This window comes from Alosa sapidissima, chromosome 13 (assembly GCF_018492685.1).
Source record: "Alosa sapidissima isolate fAloSap1 chromosome 13, fAloSap1.pri, whole genome shotgun sequence".
Classification (NCBI taxonomy): Eukaryota; Metazoa; Chordata; class Actinopteri; order Clupeiformes; family Clupeidae; genus Alosa; species Alosa sapidissima.
In genome coordinates this window covers 12616994-12632351 of record NC_055969.1, presented here as the reverse complement: position 1 = coordinate 12632351, position 15358 = coordinate 12616994, and the positions used below count along the sequence as shown (strand labels likewise).

The 15358-nt window shown below is 42.4% G+C and overlaps 1 protein-coding gene across 3 annotated transcripts; it reads left to right on the top strand.

Moving 5' to 3' along the window:
- Window positions 1-1296: 1296 nt before the first annotated feature.
- Window positions 1297-15251, top strand: ca9 (carbonic anhydrase IX). 3 transcript variants are annotated; one of them, XM_042058968.1, is made up of 12 exons: window positions 1297-2059; window positions 10009-10038; window positions 10685-10855; window positions 11102-11244; window positions 11501-11593; window positions 11929-11995; window positions 12279-12436; window positions 12782-12908; window positions 13506-13577; window positions 13964-13975; window positions 14121-14214; window positions 14630-15251. In XM_042058968.1, exons 1-12 carry the CDS (start codon window positions 1936-1938, stop codon window positions 14688-14690), a joined length of 1152 nt encoding a protein of 383 aa, XP_041914902.1. In that variant the 5' UTR covers window positions 1297-1935; the 3' UTR covers window positions 14691-15251. The 3 variants fall into 3 exon arrangements, with proteins under 3 accessions (XP_041914902.1, XP_041914903.1, XP_041914901.1); XM_042058969.1 differs by having other exon boundaries at window positions 1298-2063; window positions 13961-13975; XM_042058967.1 differs by having other exon boundaries at window positions 1299-2059; window positions 13961-13975.
- Window positions 15252-15358: the final 107 nt, after the last annotated feature.

The window sequence follows — 15358 nt, the reverse complement described above, 5'->3', positions numbered from 1 at the left end:
CTGCATTTGTTATGGTTATGGTTATGGGATTTGGCAGACGCCTTTGTCCAAAGCTACACACAAATACAAAACAATATAATACTTAAAAATTGTAGGTGTCATGTTCACACAGAGAAATATGTGAAACCATCAAGTATTGTCTCAAAATTCAGGTCTGAGTTTAGCCAGTTCATTCAAGTAGAAACCTTCTCCTCTCCTGACGTAATTGGACAGACAGAAGTTATTCATTAAAAATTCTCTTGAGGAAGGCGTGAATTTAATGAGGGATTAGTGCACTGATTGGGGCTTTTGATGCCCTTAACTTCGTCTGAAGGCATTGTTTTTCCTCATACTGGAGGAAATAAGAACACATACACCAAGGGGTCACTTGTGCAAAGTAAGGCTTGAGACAGCTGGAGAGGAGGGAATAAATCTTGTGAATGGCGTCCTGAGAATGTGTTTGTGAGTTATAGGTCACTTTCACCTGAAGTCTGTGTAAGCCCTGTGGGTGAATTCAGTCCTACTCTTTTGGTAAATCAAGTATGCTCACCACCATATGACTTTCAGTCTCTGCCTCCCTCTCTCTCTTTCTACCTCTGTCTCTATCCCTACCTCCATCTACAATTCATCCTCCCTTTTGATGCATCCCTCTCCCCCCAACACTTCATTTCCTCTTTCTTTTCTCCACCATGCATCCCCCACTTTTTCTTTCTTCCCTCATCCCCCCATTCTTCCTTTCCTTTCTTCCTGTCTGTCTCTGACCTTTCGGGTATGTTCTCTCTCTCTCTCTCTCTCTCTCTCTCTCCCTCTCCCATGTGAGCCTCTGCGAGACTCAGACCCATGCCTTAGAGCCAGAGACGCGGAACAAGGGTGACTGGTTGTAATGGGATCCCTCAAGTCTCCGAGCTGGGGGTGTCCCCTAGGTGAAGAGTTAATTTATTAGACACACTCTGATGACCAAAGACTGCCGGTAAAGTTAGACACATGTACTCTCTAAGCTCCACTCTCAGAGGAGGAATCAAGGAAATTGCATATGGTCCTCAGTCATCCTTTCATACTAGTGAGCATGTTTGATTCATGAACGGTAGGGTCATTTTAAGGTTAGAGACACAAGGCCATTTTTTACTGGCAGACGAGACATTTTTAGATTAGGAGGAGAAAGTCTCCAAAAAAGAGAACTGCTAAAAGTGGATAGTCAAGTATGGTAAAAGACCTCTTCTTTTTCATAGAAATCTTACAATAATCTTTACTTTCAGAATGAGCTTTAAGAGGGAATTCTCTTTTTTCCCCAATTCTAGGAATCCTTAAGCTGACATAAGCAAAAGCATTTCAAGAAAGATGAGTTAACCCAGAAGTGACGAGTGTCTGCTTGAATCATCAACGTGCAGAAGGCAATTCTCTCTGTTTCTCTGGGACAGACAAACTTTAGCTGCATTTGGCAGAACCTTTGCATGTCGTCAGATGGACTTCAGAGGTAAGTAGCAGAAGTTCTGAACTTCTGACAACACTCGGACACCTCTGCTGCATGTTGGAGCGGGTTCTCAGGGCTGCCACACCTCCACCCCTCCCACTGAACGACACTCTGGACTTTGCTCATAACCAAGGAAAGGGGGGTGGTGACATGCTGGGTGTGTATGTGTGTGTGTGTGTGTAGAAGTGGGTTTGTCTGGTTAGCCAGAGGGCTGAGACCAGCCGATTAGATTAGGTTGCACTTTTTGCATGGGTTAGGAGCAAATCTGAAAAGGAGAAAGAGAGGGAAGGGGAGGGGAGGTGGATGGAGAGAGAGAATGTAGAGGGTACCTTCAGTGGCCTCAGGGCCCTGATTGGCCCTTGCTCCATCCTTGGGGGGCCTCTATTTAAAAGTCCAGCCCAGGTGAAAGAAGCCCAGAGTTGGAAAGCAAGACGGCGGTTAACAAGAGCCTTTCCAAGACGTCTAGACATCACCACACAGCCCAGATGCTACGAAAAGCCTTCCTCACAGTCCTCTTTCTCCACTGTTTGGTGTTGAGTTTAGCATCTTCCTCTTCATCATCGGAGGAAGATGATGGTAGCAGCGAACAAGAGGGCGAAGAGCACAAAAGTAAGTCTAAGTTCTTTACACTGCTGTTTTGTTGTATTCTAAGAAAAGGATATCATTTAACAGGAGTTTTCCTGAAAGAAGATTCTAGGTTGTATACAGATGTACATGTCGAGGTTTGTGAGTGTTAGCCTTGGAATTGAATTGGGAGACTAAATACAAGCGGTACTCACAAGCACTTTAAAAGGCAGTGTGTCTGTCTAGACAATAGACATTAAATAGACAGATAATGCATTCTGAAGGCCATGGCATTGCTGAACCAGTTCCTTTTTGTACAACTGATAAGTCAGCCAAGGTCCTCCACAGTCTTGTTTGAGGAGTCTAAAAAAAAGCCTTGTGAGACTGATAAGGCTAAGCAGCAAAATATTGCATTTCCCTGTACTGGACAGTTCCACTTCAAACATTATAACTTGTGGTGTATCACCACTGATATAGCTGCCAAAGGGTAACGACTGTGTATAATTATTACAAACTAATTGTTGTGTTGAATCAATGGACATCAGGCTGTTTTCTGTGATTTATGAATGAAAGGTAAAATAATGTATGACTATATGTGTGATGATGCATGACAAATTAACTAGCATGAGTTTTAAATTTCATTGACATCAGGCTGTTTTCTGTGATCTATGAATGAAAGGTAAAATAATGTATGACTATGTGTGTGATGATGCATGACAAATTAACTAGCATGAGTTTTAAATTTAGTAGCATCTATAAACAGTGGAGTGTCACTAGGGGGAATAATATCAGAGAGAAAGATAAAGATGGAAGATAGCATGTTAGTTTCTCCTAATTTGTGAAGTCTAAGCTTGATAGATTTGACTTTGTTGGCTTTTATCAACTTTGTTCCCACCTTTGATACTTGTTCTTGTGGTAATAGATTTGTTTCAAAATTGAATAATCAATCAAAACACAATATTTCTAAATTGCACAGATTGTGAACAAGTGAAGCCATCAGGGCATACTTGTAGAGATTATCAGTTAATACAGAATTTATCTTAAAGGCACAGTCCCGGACTTTAACTCATTGTAAACATTGTGACTTTAACACATTTTCGGTTACACTTTAATTGACGGTATCTACATAAGAGTGACATGACATTGTCATGAACGTGTCATAAACATGATAAACAAGTCACAAATGTTTATGACATAGCGCTTCTGTTATTAAAGCAATGGTTCGGAGTAATTTCACCCTAGGGTCCTTTGCACCATGACCCCGAGCCAAACACCCTCCCAGAACCTGTTTTCCCTTGGTCGAGCCCTGGTCGAGTAGGCTGTCAGAAACTAATGAGTTTATGCAGTCTACTGGTACCAACTTTTATCTCGTAAATTACCCCACTAATAATGCCCTGAATGGTACGAAACATCTACAGTATGTTCTTTACTCATAAAACGAGGCATTGAAAAGTTTATAAATACACCAGGAGTTTATTTTAATAAGACTTGCCTGATGGATGCTACTATCTGCTACTATACCGTAAAGGTGTTCGAGTCGTGACTCACTCGGATCTTTCACCCGTGTCTTTAAATTAACCCATGAGTCGCGAGCCGGTTTTTGGCATGACAAGTTAGGGTTAGGGTTAGGTTCATGACAGTGTCATGTCACTCTTATGTAGATACGGTCAAGTAAAGTGTTACCGAGTTTTCTTCAAATGTACCGAAATTATCCTCATATTTCTCTAGCTGTCTTGTGTGTGCTCTCAAAAAATAAACTCCTATGTTCATGCACAGCCCTGGATTTGTGGATGGGAAACAAACTGTAGATTGGAGTCACAGTGACAATCCACAACTTTGCTTTAAAAGCACTGAAGGAAGTGATTTATTTACACATTCTACAGTTTCAGCACTGCACACCGGTGTGGATTGTGACTCAAGACTGCACGAATACTCTTACTCTCCTACTCTCTCTCTCTCTCTGTGTCCAATATGTGTGTCAGGGTGATGTGGAAAATAGCTTATTCCCTTAGACATTCTGTGTGACACGGATGCTGTGGACACCCTGTGGTTTTTGTAGTAGAGGCTTCCACGTCTACGTGCTGTGGAAGGAGTACAGCCAGTCCCGGACGAGTCAACGCCTGAGTCCTGTCTTTCTGTGCCAGTTAGGACATCACAGGCAGGAGCTATGTTAGCGCAGCTTTAGAAGGATCATCAAAGTCTCACTGTGGGACAGATTGAAAAAGACACATGCATACAGGCGCACACACACAGAGACACACACACACACACACACGCACGCACGCACACACACACACCTTTCTCTCTTTCCTATGCATACACACACTCACTCTCTCTTTTGTAGCCACAGGCAGGCAGACATATTCACACACACACACACACACACACACACACACACACACACCAGCCATTTTTCACAGCAGACATTTTTCACACCAGGGTGCAAACAGTGAGACCAGAGAAGATCAGTTATTCATTCATACGACAAATTACCAGCAGGATTGTTTATAATAAGCAGAGACTGTATTAACACAGTGCTGGCCAGTCTTTTCCTGTTAACCATCTCAGATGGACAAAGACCTCAGCTGTCCACATAGTACACAATGACTTAACTTCAAGCACCTTCTATTCTGTTTATTTAAAACTGTAAAAAAGGGGAAAGGTCTGACAAAAGTGAAGTCACAAGCACAGACACTCCTTGATTGATTGGTGTCAGTTGGGGTACAGGACAGGGGCCTGGTGGGTGTGTGCCGTGTTGCCAAACTCCTGTATGATCACGTGTGCAGAATCACCCCAGCTTTGCCCAGGGTATGATTCTGCTGCGTCATTACCACACAGCCTGAGATAAATCAGGAACAAGGAATGCTTTGGGCCGCAGATATTCCAGCTTGCAAGATTTAAGTGGAAGAATCTTGGCACCCCTCACAGTTGCACAACAAACAACAAAACAGATTGACAAGTGTTCACCCAAGGCCAACGCCTGCCAGTGCAAATTAACAGCTTAATTAAATGTTTTCTGTTAGTTGCAATAATTTTTTTTAACTAAGCAATCCTTTAGAGTAGGCTACTTCCAAACCATGGTCATGGTTTCGTAACCATATAAATGAAGATATTGAACACAATGATTCATAGGCTAGCCTACATGTATAGAATGCTGAAATAGGATTTGGAAAAGAAGATTTATAAACTTTAGTTCACACCCAATTTCCTGGATAATTCCTTCTGGTATGCTGACCTTTCCTCTGTTGTGTATGTTTTATTCCAAGAGCAACCTTCACATCATCTAACCACAAAACATAGCCTATTCCATGTTTTTTAAAGGTTTGATGTGTTTTGGTCTACATTGCATTAGCCTGGGGAAGCATTTGCAATAGGCCTATGGCTTGTATGGACCAGTTTGAAAATGAAGAACATGAGTTTAAGCAGGAAAGGCAGACTAGTGAAGGTGAATGCGATTCCTCTGAGTCAGCCACATCAGCTGCTGGAAAAGGGAAGTGAATTCCATGAACATAGCTGCCAAGGCTATCATCTTTAAAAGTTTCAGTGACTTCAACACTTACCACATCATTTTACTGGAACCGGATTATACAGTGGTGGAAAGAGTTCTCTGAAATACAGGAATACGTGGCCCTGAATCATAGCCTTCCCATTTCAGGACAGTCCTGCCCGTACGTGCGCCCAGTAACGTAGCCCTGTGATCTGCAATGTTGTAAGACTGGCTGACTGCAAGTAATTCACGTAGCTTTTCAAATATAGGGCAGTCTGTCTAAATTCATCCGCGACTGATGGATACAAGGGACTTAATATTTAAGGAACAGTTTGCAGAGGTGATTCCCAGCCAGGTCGGCTAAATACAGGGTGTTGGACGTGGCGAGCTTCGTGGTAGGTAAACCAAGACAGCTGTTCCAGTAATGCTGTCCTCAATTATGAGTCAAATTGAGATGGCCACTTGTTTAATATACAGAAGATCTGCCAAGATGTGGTGGAACACGTGTGAGGAAAAGGAAAGTTTCCCTTCAAGGTTTGCAACATTTGCTTCTATGTGGTCTGCAGCAGAGCCTTCCAATCCCAATATATTGGGCTGAACTACCTGTTGGGGAAAATGGTGCTTATTCCAGAATGACTTAATTGAACTCTGTCCACTACATCATTTTCAGTGCTCATGTAATTTCCACATCTACCTTTACAAACTTAAAAAGAGAAGTTACACACTGACAGTCACATGCTAATTCAAGAAACAGCTGTTGCTAGACATCCTTACATTACTATCAATACAAGTGGTCACACAACCACCAAACATCATGAATCCCTATATTCAGATTCCTGGATGCTGTGAAGTATCAACTCACACAGGGGAAATAAAGCCTCAGCTCTGTCTGCAGCTGCTTTATTATGTGGTGCTGTCTGGGCACTTTTAACATGAGGTAGCAGGTAACCTGACAGTGGACCTGGGGAGCACACAATGGGCCCAACACTCTCAAGGGTTCCGGAATGGTCCTGAGTTCAGCTGGAGCATAATGGTGGTATTCAGCTCCACTCATGAAGGGGTGATTGTGTTTGTCTGCCGGTGTGAGTCGGTGTGGAGGAAAGCTACGGGTGTTCTGTGCCTGCAGGGACAGCATGCACTCTGTTAACTCTTAGTCCCCTCTTAAGGTCTAAGGCTGGAAGTCCTACTGCTTCACTTCAGTTGTTTTGTTTCATGGATTCCATAAAGTACCTAGGTGCAAACAAATCAATGCAATTACCAATGTGAATTTTTGGGTCAAAGTTTTCTGAGCTAGCAAAAAAAACATTTATTAAACTGAATGTACCCAGGGCAAAAATGTCTGGCTGTGGCTGTAATTGGGTCATTCAGTATTACACAGCCTTTCTTCTTTGAACTGTTTTTATTAGCGTCGTGAAATGCGTGTTCATTTTATAGACTAATATAAACTCAGTTTAGTATAAATACTTTGTCTGACAAAAAACTTTGCATAATAATGAGTGAGTGAAAATTGAGGTTGCATAATCTGGAAGGGTAGCCTACAGTACATCTGATTACGTCTGCCAGTGATCTTGCAATCATGTCCAATCTTTGGAAAACAAGCTAGATGACATGAGGGCAAGACTGAAATATTAGAGAGACGTGCGTCAAATGTGCTTCTGTCAAACCAAAACATGGCTAACTCTGTCAGTGCCAGATCAACCTGCTGAATCTCTCCTTCTGTTTAGATGGACAGAACAACTGATTCTGGTAAAACCAGAGGAGAGGGTGTGTGCATCATGGTGAACAATAAGTGGTGTGATAGTAGGAATGTAACCGTACCGTCAAGACACTGTTCACCTGGCCTGGAATTCATCACAGTCCAATGCAGACCCTTTTATCTACCACGGGAGTTTACATCGTGACCGCAGTTTATATTCCACCTCAAGCGGACACTGACAAAGCACTGATGGAGCTTTGTGGAACTCTCAACAAGCATCAGAGTGACAATGTGGATGCAGCGGGATAGTGGCAGGGGATTTCAACAAGGCCAGCCTCAAAAAAGTTTTGCCTAATTTTTACCAGCATGTTAAGTGTAGCACCAGAGGGGAGAGGACACTGGACCACTGTTGCACTGAGTTCAAAGAGGGATACAAGGCTCAGTCACTTCCACCTTTCGGCAAGTCAGATCATGCTACTGTATTCCTTATGCCCAGATACAGGCAGAAATTAAAACGTGAGCCTCCAGCCATGTGAGAGATCCAGCTCTGGTCAGAGCAGAGTCCCCTCACCAGGATGCGCTGGACTCTGTGGACTGGGATATGTTTAGACGTAGCTCTGATGACAGCATCGACAAGTTTACAGAAACAGTATTGGCGTTTATCGGGAAGCTTGTGGATGATGTTGTCTCCAAAGTCACCATTAGAACATACCCAAACCAAAAGCCATGGGTAAATCATTCCATCTTCGAGGCCCTGAACAGTCACACTGCTGCTTACAACTCGGGGCTAGTATCTGGGAACATGGAGAAGTAGGCCCTACAAAGCTGCCGCGTACAAGGAGGAATGTTGAAAGACACCAAACGGCAGTATGGGGCAAAGATCCAATCCCAGTTTGAACAGTCTGACACCAGATGCATGTGGCAAGAACTAGGGGGGATGAGAGGCTACAAAGTGCCTGCTTCCACCATCCTGAGCACTGACGCCTCACAGGCAGATGAACTCAATGCGTTCTACGCGTTTCGACACAAACACCGCTGATAACATCCAGGCAACATGAGGGGTATGCACCGGGAGTCCTGCCGATAAAGGAGACTGCACTCACCCTTTTAGAGCATGACGTGTGGAGAGCATTCAGAAGCGTGAACACTAGGAATGCAGCGGGTCCAGACGGCATTCCTGCACGAGTATTCAAAATCTGCGCAGATCAGCTTGCTCACAGAGATATTCAATCACCCTTTAGCCCAGTCAACTGTAGGCCTACCAACCTGTTTTAAAAGATCAACAATTGTTCCTGTTTCAAATAATTCACATCCTGCCGGCCTGAATGACTACCGCCCTGCAGGGAGGTTAGTCAAAAACTGCATTTGCTCCTCATTGCCCCAAAATCGAGATCCCCTGCAGTTTGCCTATCAGTCTAATAGATCTACTGATGATGCCATTAATTAGTGGGCTTGATCAAGCAAGCCCATTATTGTTCTTCTTAAGGGTACAAATTATGTAAAAAAAGATGGGACATCGCAAAGCCAATCCATGTCAAACAAATCTTTGTAGATCCACAGTAGACCATGTACATGACCTGGATTGGCTTTTCGTGCTGTCACATGTTTTTAACATGAACTGTATACACATGGTTTGGCTTTAACCCTAGCAACCACCATAGCAACCACCATATGTACCCTAGCAACACCCTAGCAACTATCTTAATTTCCCTAGCAACAACCTAGCAACCACCTTTATAATATGACCCTAGTAACCAACATGATTACCCTAGCCACCACCATAGCAACCACATTATTCAGCATTGCAACCACCATTTGTACCCTAGCAACACCCTAGCAACCATCTTAAAGATGCTATAAGTAGTGAGAACATACTACCAGGAGTGCACCAATCTAGAGGGAATATAGGTACATCAGGAGAGTAAAGTCCAGAGTAAAGAAAATCACCAGAGATTCCAGTCATTCCCCAACAACTGCCTCTTCTCTGCCCTACGCTCTGGGAAACGTTATCACTGCCTGAGGGCCAACATAGAGAGAATGCGGAAAAGTTTGTATCCCCAAGCTATCCAGATACTGAATGAGGACTGTAGCAAGAGCACAAGCATGTTGTAAACACCTCATGCACTTTAGACATTTCTTCTTCTCTTCTTTTTCTATTTATTTCTCACATTGCACAGCCATGGACAAAGCATTTCACTACAAATAATCTGTATAATTTTATGTGACTAATACATTTGAATTGAATTTAATTGAAATTATATTACTGTGGACAACATCACTGCCAATGAACCTGTGCATTTGGAATGTTTGCTGAACCAGCAGATTAAACCAGAGTGTTTTGTGTACTTATAAGAATTACCTTGTGGTAAAAATAAAGTATTAATCCACAGAGAGGCAAAAAGTAACGCACAGGCAAGCCTACCGTATGGCAAAGTACAAAGCTTTATTCACAACGCCGGAGACAGGTTACGAACACACAAGCATCCTAGGCAAGCATGAGAGCAACAAGTCTTTCGTAGACAAAGTCTTTCCGTTATTTATAGGGCTAAACACGTTATTCTTTAAGGATTACATGAAATAAAGAAAAAAGAGCTGTCATTATAAAGAAAAACTATTATCACTCCAGACTCCCAAGGGAGGTTGACCTCAGAGGTCTTGGACAAGAGAAAACCAAAATAACTGAGATCATCCTTTCAATGCCTACATTTCTATAAAGTGTAGCCAACTGGACAACAACAACCCCAGCAGACATTTAACAGCTAAAGTATTTCCCCACAACCTAGTTATACCATGTCTTTTTTCTATTTACAGAATCACACTCACATCACTGGGGCTACACTGGTAAGTGTAATAAACCAATCTGTAAAGTGGATATGCAATAGTAGCCTATACTATTATGATTAGAGATCATTTACATTGATTTACTTGGCAGAAACTTTTACACAAGGCTGATTACAATCCAAGTAGCAGTTGGTTCACGAGAAGCTGTTTTAATGAGAGGAGAATTGCCACTTTTGGTCTAGTTATAACCCCAAGTTCTTTATTAATTTCCATCCTCATGCAAGATGCAATTGAGATATTGTATTAGTGGTGAAGGACAGACTGCATCTGTATCACTGAATGTGGTCTGATAAAATGTCCGATACAACGTCATTAGAAGTTCCTGTCATTCAGGATTGATCTTGATAAAGTGAACATAATTCTCGGAAACATACTCTCCCTATCATCTCTGATAGACTGAGATCACGGTCTCACAGTTTATCGATTATTGTTTTGAATATCATTTCATAATTGTGATACATTGCACAGAGTGGCATTCTTACGCCATACCAAGGCCTTGAGGAAGGATTGTATAAGATTATGATCAAAAGATGGAAAGCGAAATGGCCTTTCCCTCTTTGGCTGACACCTCTTTCTTGCCACTTGGTCTTCATTCTTCCATGTGCTGTGATAGCATTGCTGACCTTCTGTCCTCACTCTCCTCTAGACCAAGCAACATGGGGTTCTGTTTTCACTGACTGCAATGGAAAATCCCAGTCTCCCATTGACATCAACACCAAGACAGCCATCTATGATGACAGCCTGCCCTCCATCAAGCTGGAGGGCTATGACCTGACCGACAGCCCTGCTCTCACACTGCTGAACAATGGGCACACACGTAAGAATCAGACCCAAGATAATGACACAGATGTTGTTGTAGGTCTCAAACTGTGACGATTAAACTGATACAAATCAAACAACATAGTAATTCAAGTATGATCACATCTCTTCTCCACTTGAAATCCCTTGAAGCCACATAACTGCTTGCATTCCCAGCTTGCAGCTGAGTGTAGGCCTACTGTAAGCAGTGTTTAAACAGGGTGCTGATGAGTGATGTGATGCCCTGTGTTTGACCTGCCTGTAGTGCAGCTGAGCCTGCCCCGCAGCATGCAGATCGTCAGCGGCTTCGACCGGGTCTACCATGCGGCCCAGCTCCACTTCCACTGGGGCTCGGTGGAGGAGCCCGGCTCAGAGCACACCATCGACAACGTCCACTTCCCTGCAGAGGTGAGAGAGAGACAGAGAGAGAGAGAGAGAGAGAAAGAGAGAGAGAGAGAAAATAGTTAAACAGAAATGGATGATCAAAAGGAAGAGTACAAAGACAGGAAGAGAGGAGAGGAAATTAAGAGAGAAATAAAAAGGTAACAAATGAACAAATGCATGAAAAATTAAAGAAAGACAGAGATGTACGAATTATCGGTTATCTGAGTAGGACTATGTTTTCTGGCATGTTGTAATGTCGAGCTGATATATCTCTCCCTAGATCCATGTGGTCCACTACAACTCTAAGTATGCCAACCTCTCAGAAGCAGCCTCTAAGCCAGATGGGTTGGCCGTCCTGGGAGCCTTCATCGGAGTAAGTACCATCAATTGTCAGCAAGATACTTTCCCACACAGGGCTTCAAGTTCTCATATCACAGATATCAGTGGAAACTGGACTGAGTTTGGCCCAGATCTGGGCTGCATGTGGCCCGGTTCTGGTGTTTGTGTACCAGATTAGGACAGGAGTGGATTTGTGGCTGAATTAGTCACTCTCTTGGAAGAGAGAGAGCCATTCTGAATGTTCAGAATGTGCTAGATGTGCTAAACAACTGATATGGCTAAATGGATCATTGATCTGAACTCATTTTTGAGGTAATTGTGTTCCTGTTGTCCAAGTCCCTGTCCTAATCAAACTCTTCTTTAATTCAGATCGGTCTGCGTGAGAATGAGAACTATGAGAAGATCCTGTCAGCCCTCACGGATGTCAGCGTGGAAGGTAACATGTCACCTCATTATTCCTTTCGCACAACACAGACTTACATCTTTCTTTGATGTGTGTGTGTGTGTGTGTGTGTGTGTGTGTGTGTGTGTGTGTGTGTGTGTGTGTGTGTGTGTGTGTGTGTGTGTGTGTGTGTGTGTGTAGGGGGCTGTAGCCCCAGGGCCTGAGCAAATTTACCACTGAGCAGGACTGAAATGATGCTCCACTGGAATAACGTCTGGGCAGAAGTATTCATGGCATGTCAGGCATACCTGAAATTCTTATTTCTTTTTTGTTTCAGAAACTAATACAGAAATCCCAGGGTTCAATGTCCGTCATCTGTTGCCAAACAGTCTGGAGCGATTCTACAGATACACAGGATCTCTGACCACCCCACCCTGCTTCCAGACTGTCAACTGGACCATGTTCAATGATACCATCACAGTGTCCAGAAAGCAGGTCAGTTGGCTTTGTTGAAACTGATATTGTAATAATGTAATATTGCATCGGCCAAGTGCAGTGTAAGGGTATTGTTAGTTTGGTTTATTGGTTATCATCATAAAATCCTCAGAAAAAAGACTGCCAGCAGAAATCATTCTGCTGGTATTTTGTAAGTGATAGAAATTAGAAACAAATGACATATGACAATTACAATGAACACAGTCTCTCCTGTTAACTTGGACTGCCATCCAATTTCGTTGTATTCTGTGCAATGACATTAAAGAATTCTATTATATTCTATTCTATTAACGAGTGAAGACTTCCTGGAACCCTCCATAATCCTCCCTCTCCTCTCTCCTCCAGCTGGCAGCCCTGGAGGACACGCTAAAAATGGAGCAGAACCAACTCCTGCGCTTGAACTTCCGGGCCCCACAGCTCCTTTATGGCCGACGAGTCCTCTCGTCCTTCAGCGCGTCGCCTGCTCAGCTGAGTGAGTGACCACTACCCCCCCTCATCCCATGTGTCCGCATACATGTGGCCATTACATATTAACCATCTACTCACCCCTTGTAGTGTTGAACCTACGAACCTCTGGTCCAAATCCTCTTTAAGTAAGCCTGAGCTTAAGGCACAAGTTTCATAATTGTTTGAGGTAAACAGTGGTTTGTGTGTGTGTGCGTGCATGGGTGATGTGTGTTTTTTTAAAAACTGCAAAACATCTCCAAAGAGACTTCTGCGGAAGCTTTTTTCTCACAGCTTTTCAGGTGGCTCTTGAAAAATAACCTTATCTTCTGGGAGAAAAATACTTCACACACATGCACTGTCTGTGGTTAATTCATGACAACATGCAACCTTTGGAGCCTGAACATCCTAAAGTGAACCGTTCATGTGCTTCCAGACTGATAAAACCCCTACAGCCACATGTGCACATGTGATGGTTCTTATGACCTGTATGGGACAAAAAGATATGAACGAAACCTCAGACACACACACACAGAGAGAGAGAGAGAGAGAGAAGTGTACTTCATCAGCTGCATGTGTCTTGTAATGAGGATTAGCTCCTTGAACAAGTGTATTTGTTTTGCAGGCCCCAAAATCGTTCCTCTGACGGAAACCGATCCCAACAACCCGAGGGTTAGAGCATCCACCGGCGGTCTAGGTGAGGAGCAGACACACGTTATTTTTCATTGCTCAAAGAACCGCTCTTATCTAAACGTTACCATTAATGTCCTCAAGCCATGTGGGCATACAGCAAACTTCATCTCATGTATACACTGCCATAACCGTTGTTACGTAAGCAAAGACAAGGTTTGTGCAAATACATGCCGTTCATTTCAGACTGGCAAAATGCACACCAAATGACCTCCAGTTTTCACTGATCCTCGAAATGTATATGCAGACAGGTGTATATAGCTAGGACAAAGTGCAGTTGACAAAGACTAGGGGCTTTGAGGACATACATTGCATAATGTGAATATATATAATGTTTGTACCTGTATTAAACCATTACTTTATGTTCTGTCTCTTTCTCTTTTGATACAGCAGAACTGTCCAGAGGTATGTATTTAGTTTCATTACATTACTCATAAGATTGAAAATAATGCACTTGACAACGCATATCTCAATGTCCGCCCCCTTAGAATTAAACAAACAAGTCATTTCATATGTGCTGTGAGCTAAGAATGGATGTCTCTCTTCTTAGGTGATATCCTAGCCATAGCGTTTGGAGGACTCTTTGCTGTCACTCTTCTGGCTTTCTCATTATATGCCTACCAGCAACGGAAAAAAAATTCTAAGTAAATATACCATCTCTCCTTCATCTCATTTAGTTATTTAACTTACGTACAAGACTGTTTAATTTGGGCAAGGCAAATATATGTCCTACTTATCGCTGATAAATTGTGAAACAAAATGTCCATGTGTGTGGTGAGGACTACTGATTACTACTGGGAAAGAAACTTAACTTCTGCTTCTTCAAAGAATGTTTACAAAGGAGAAAAGTGACCTTCTGTTCTCTGGCGTGTGGTCAGAAACCAATTTATCTTCATTAAACACACAGTTGTATGCCATTAGACATGTATATTTAACTGCATGTGTGTATAATGTGTATGCTTGTGTTTTATTTGTTCGAGTGTGCGTGTGTGTGTGTGTGTTGAGAGACTGACACAACCACCTTTCCAAAGACTAAACTTGTATGTTTTGTCTGTGCAGGATAAAAAAAGATTCCCGTCAGAATGTCATCTATAAGCCAGCAACTAAGGAGGAGGCATAGACCCCAAATCTAATTTCCTTACCACTCACTTGCAATATTTATGCTGTTCTTTTAGGATTATTAGAAAGCTTTTATATTGTGCACAAGTATTAACCAGTACCATGCCTGGTGAATGTGACATGTCATAGAGGTAATAGTGTGTACAAGAAGTGTCCTTACTGTCTAGACATCTTGTGTCATAAATGTTTGAAGTTGGTTAGAAGTAGGCTGAGGTTGCTGTATTTATTTTTCACTCTGCATAGTTAGATGTCCCACACAGAATTCCTCTAAATTACCTCATAGATACTTAAGTTTGTGATGCAGATGACAAAAAAACGTGTACTGTACCTCTAGAAATCTGTACTTAGTAAGGAAGAAGGTCCAGGTTTGTGTTAATATTTAAGAAAGACTGAAAGATTGAATGTATTTAATGTATGTATTTTTATGTCTTGCTATTGTTATGCAATTGTGTGAACCCTTGAAGCCTACAATATCTTCTTCTCATCACTATGCTTTCAGATGTATGAAAATTTATGTTTTTGATCTGTATATGGAACAATAAACATGTTGTGTTTAAGTTTGCCCCCTTTTGACTTTAAATTATCATGATCACCAGCTGTCTCTTTAACCTTGATCCGATCAAAACCACACAATCTCCCACTGGGATACATGGCTTATAAAGTTACATG

Coding starts and splice junctions, on each gene's coding strand:
- ca9 (XM_042058967.1), top strand. CDS start 1,936: ATGCTACGAAAAGCCTTCCTCACAGTCCTCTTTCTCCACTGTTTGGTG. Junction 10,039..10,684: donor ACATCACTGGGGCTACACTG/GTAAGTGTAATA, acceptor ACTCTCCTCTAG/ACCAAGCAACATGGGGTTCT. Junction 14,215..14,629: donor CAACGGAAAAAAAATTCTAA/GTAAATATACCA, acceptor TTGTCTGTGCAG/GATAAAAAAAGATTCCCGTC.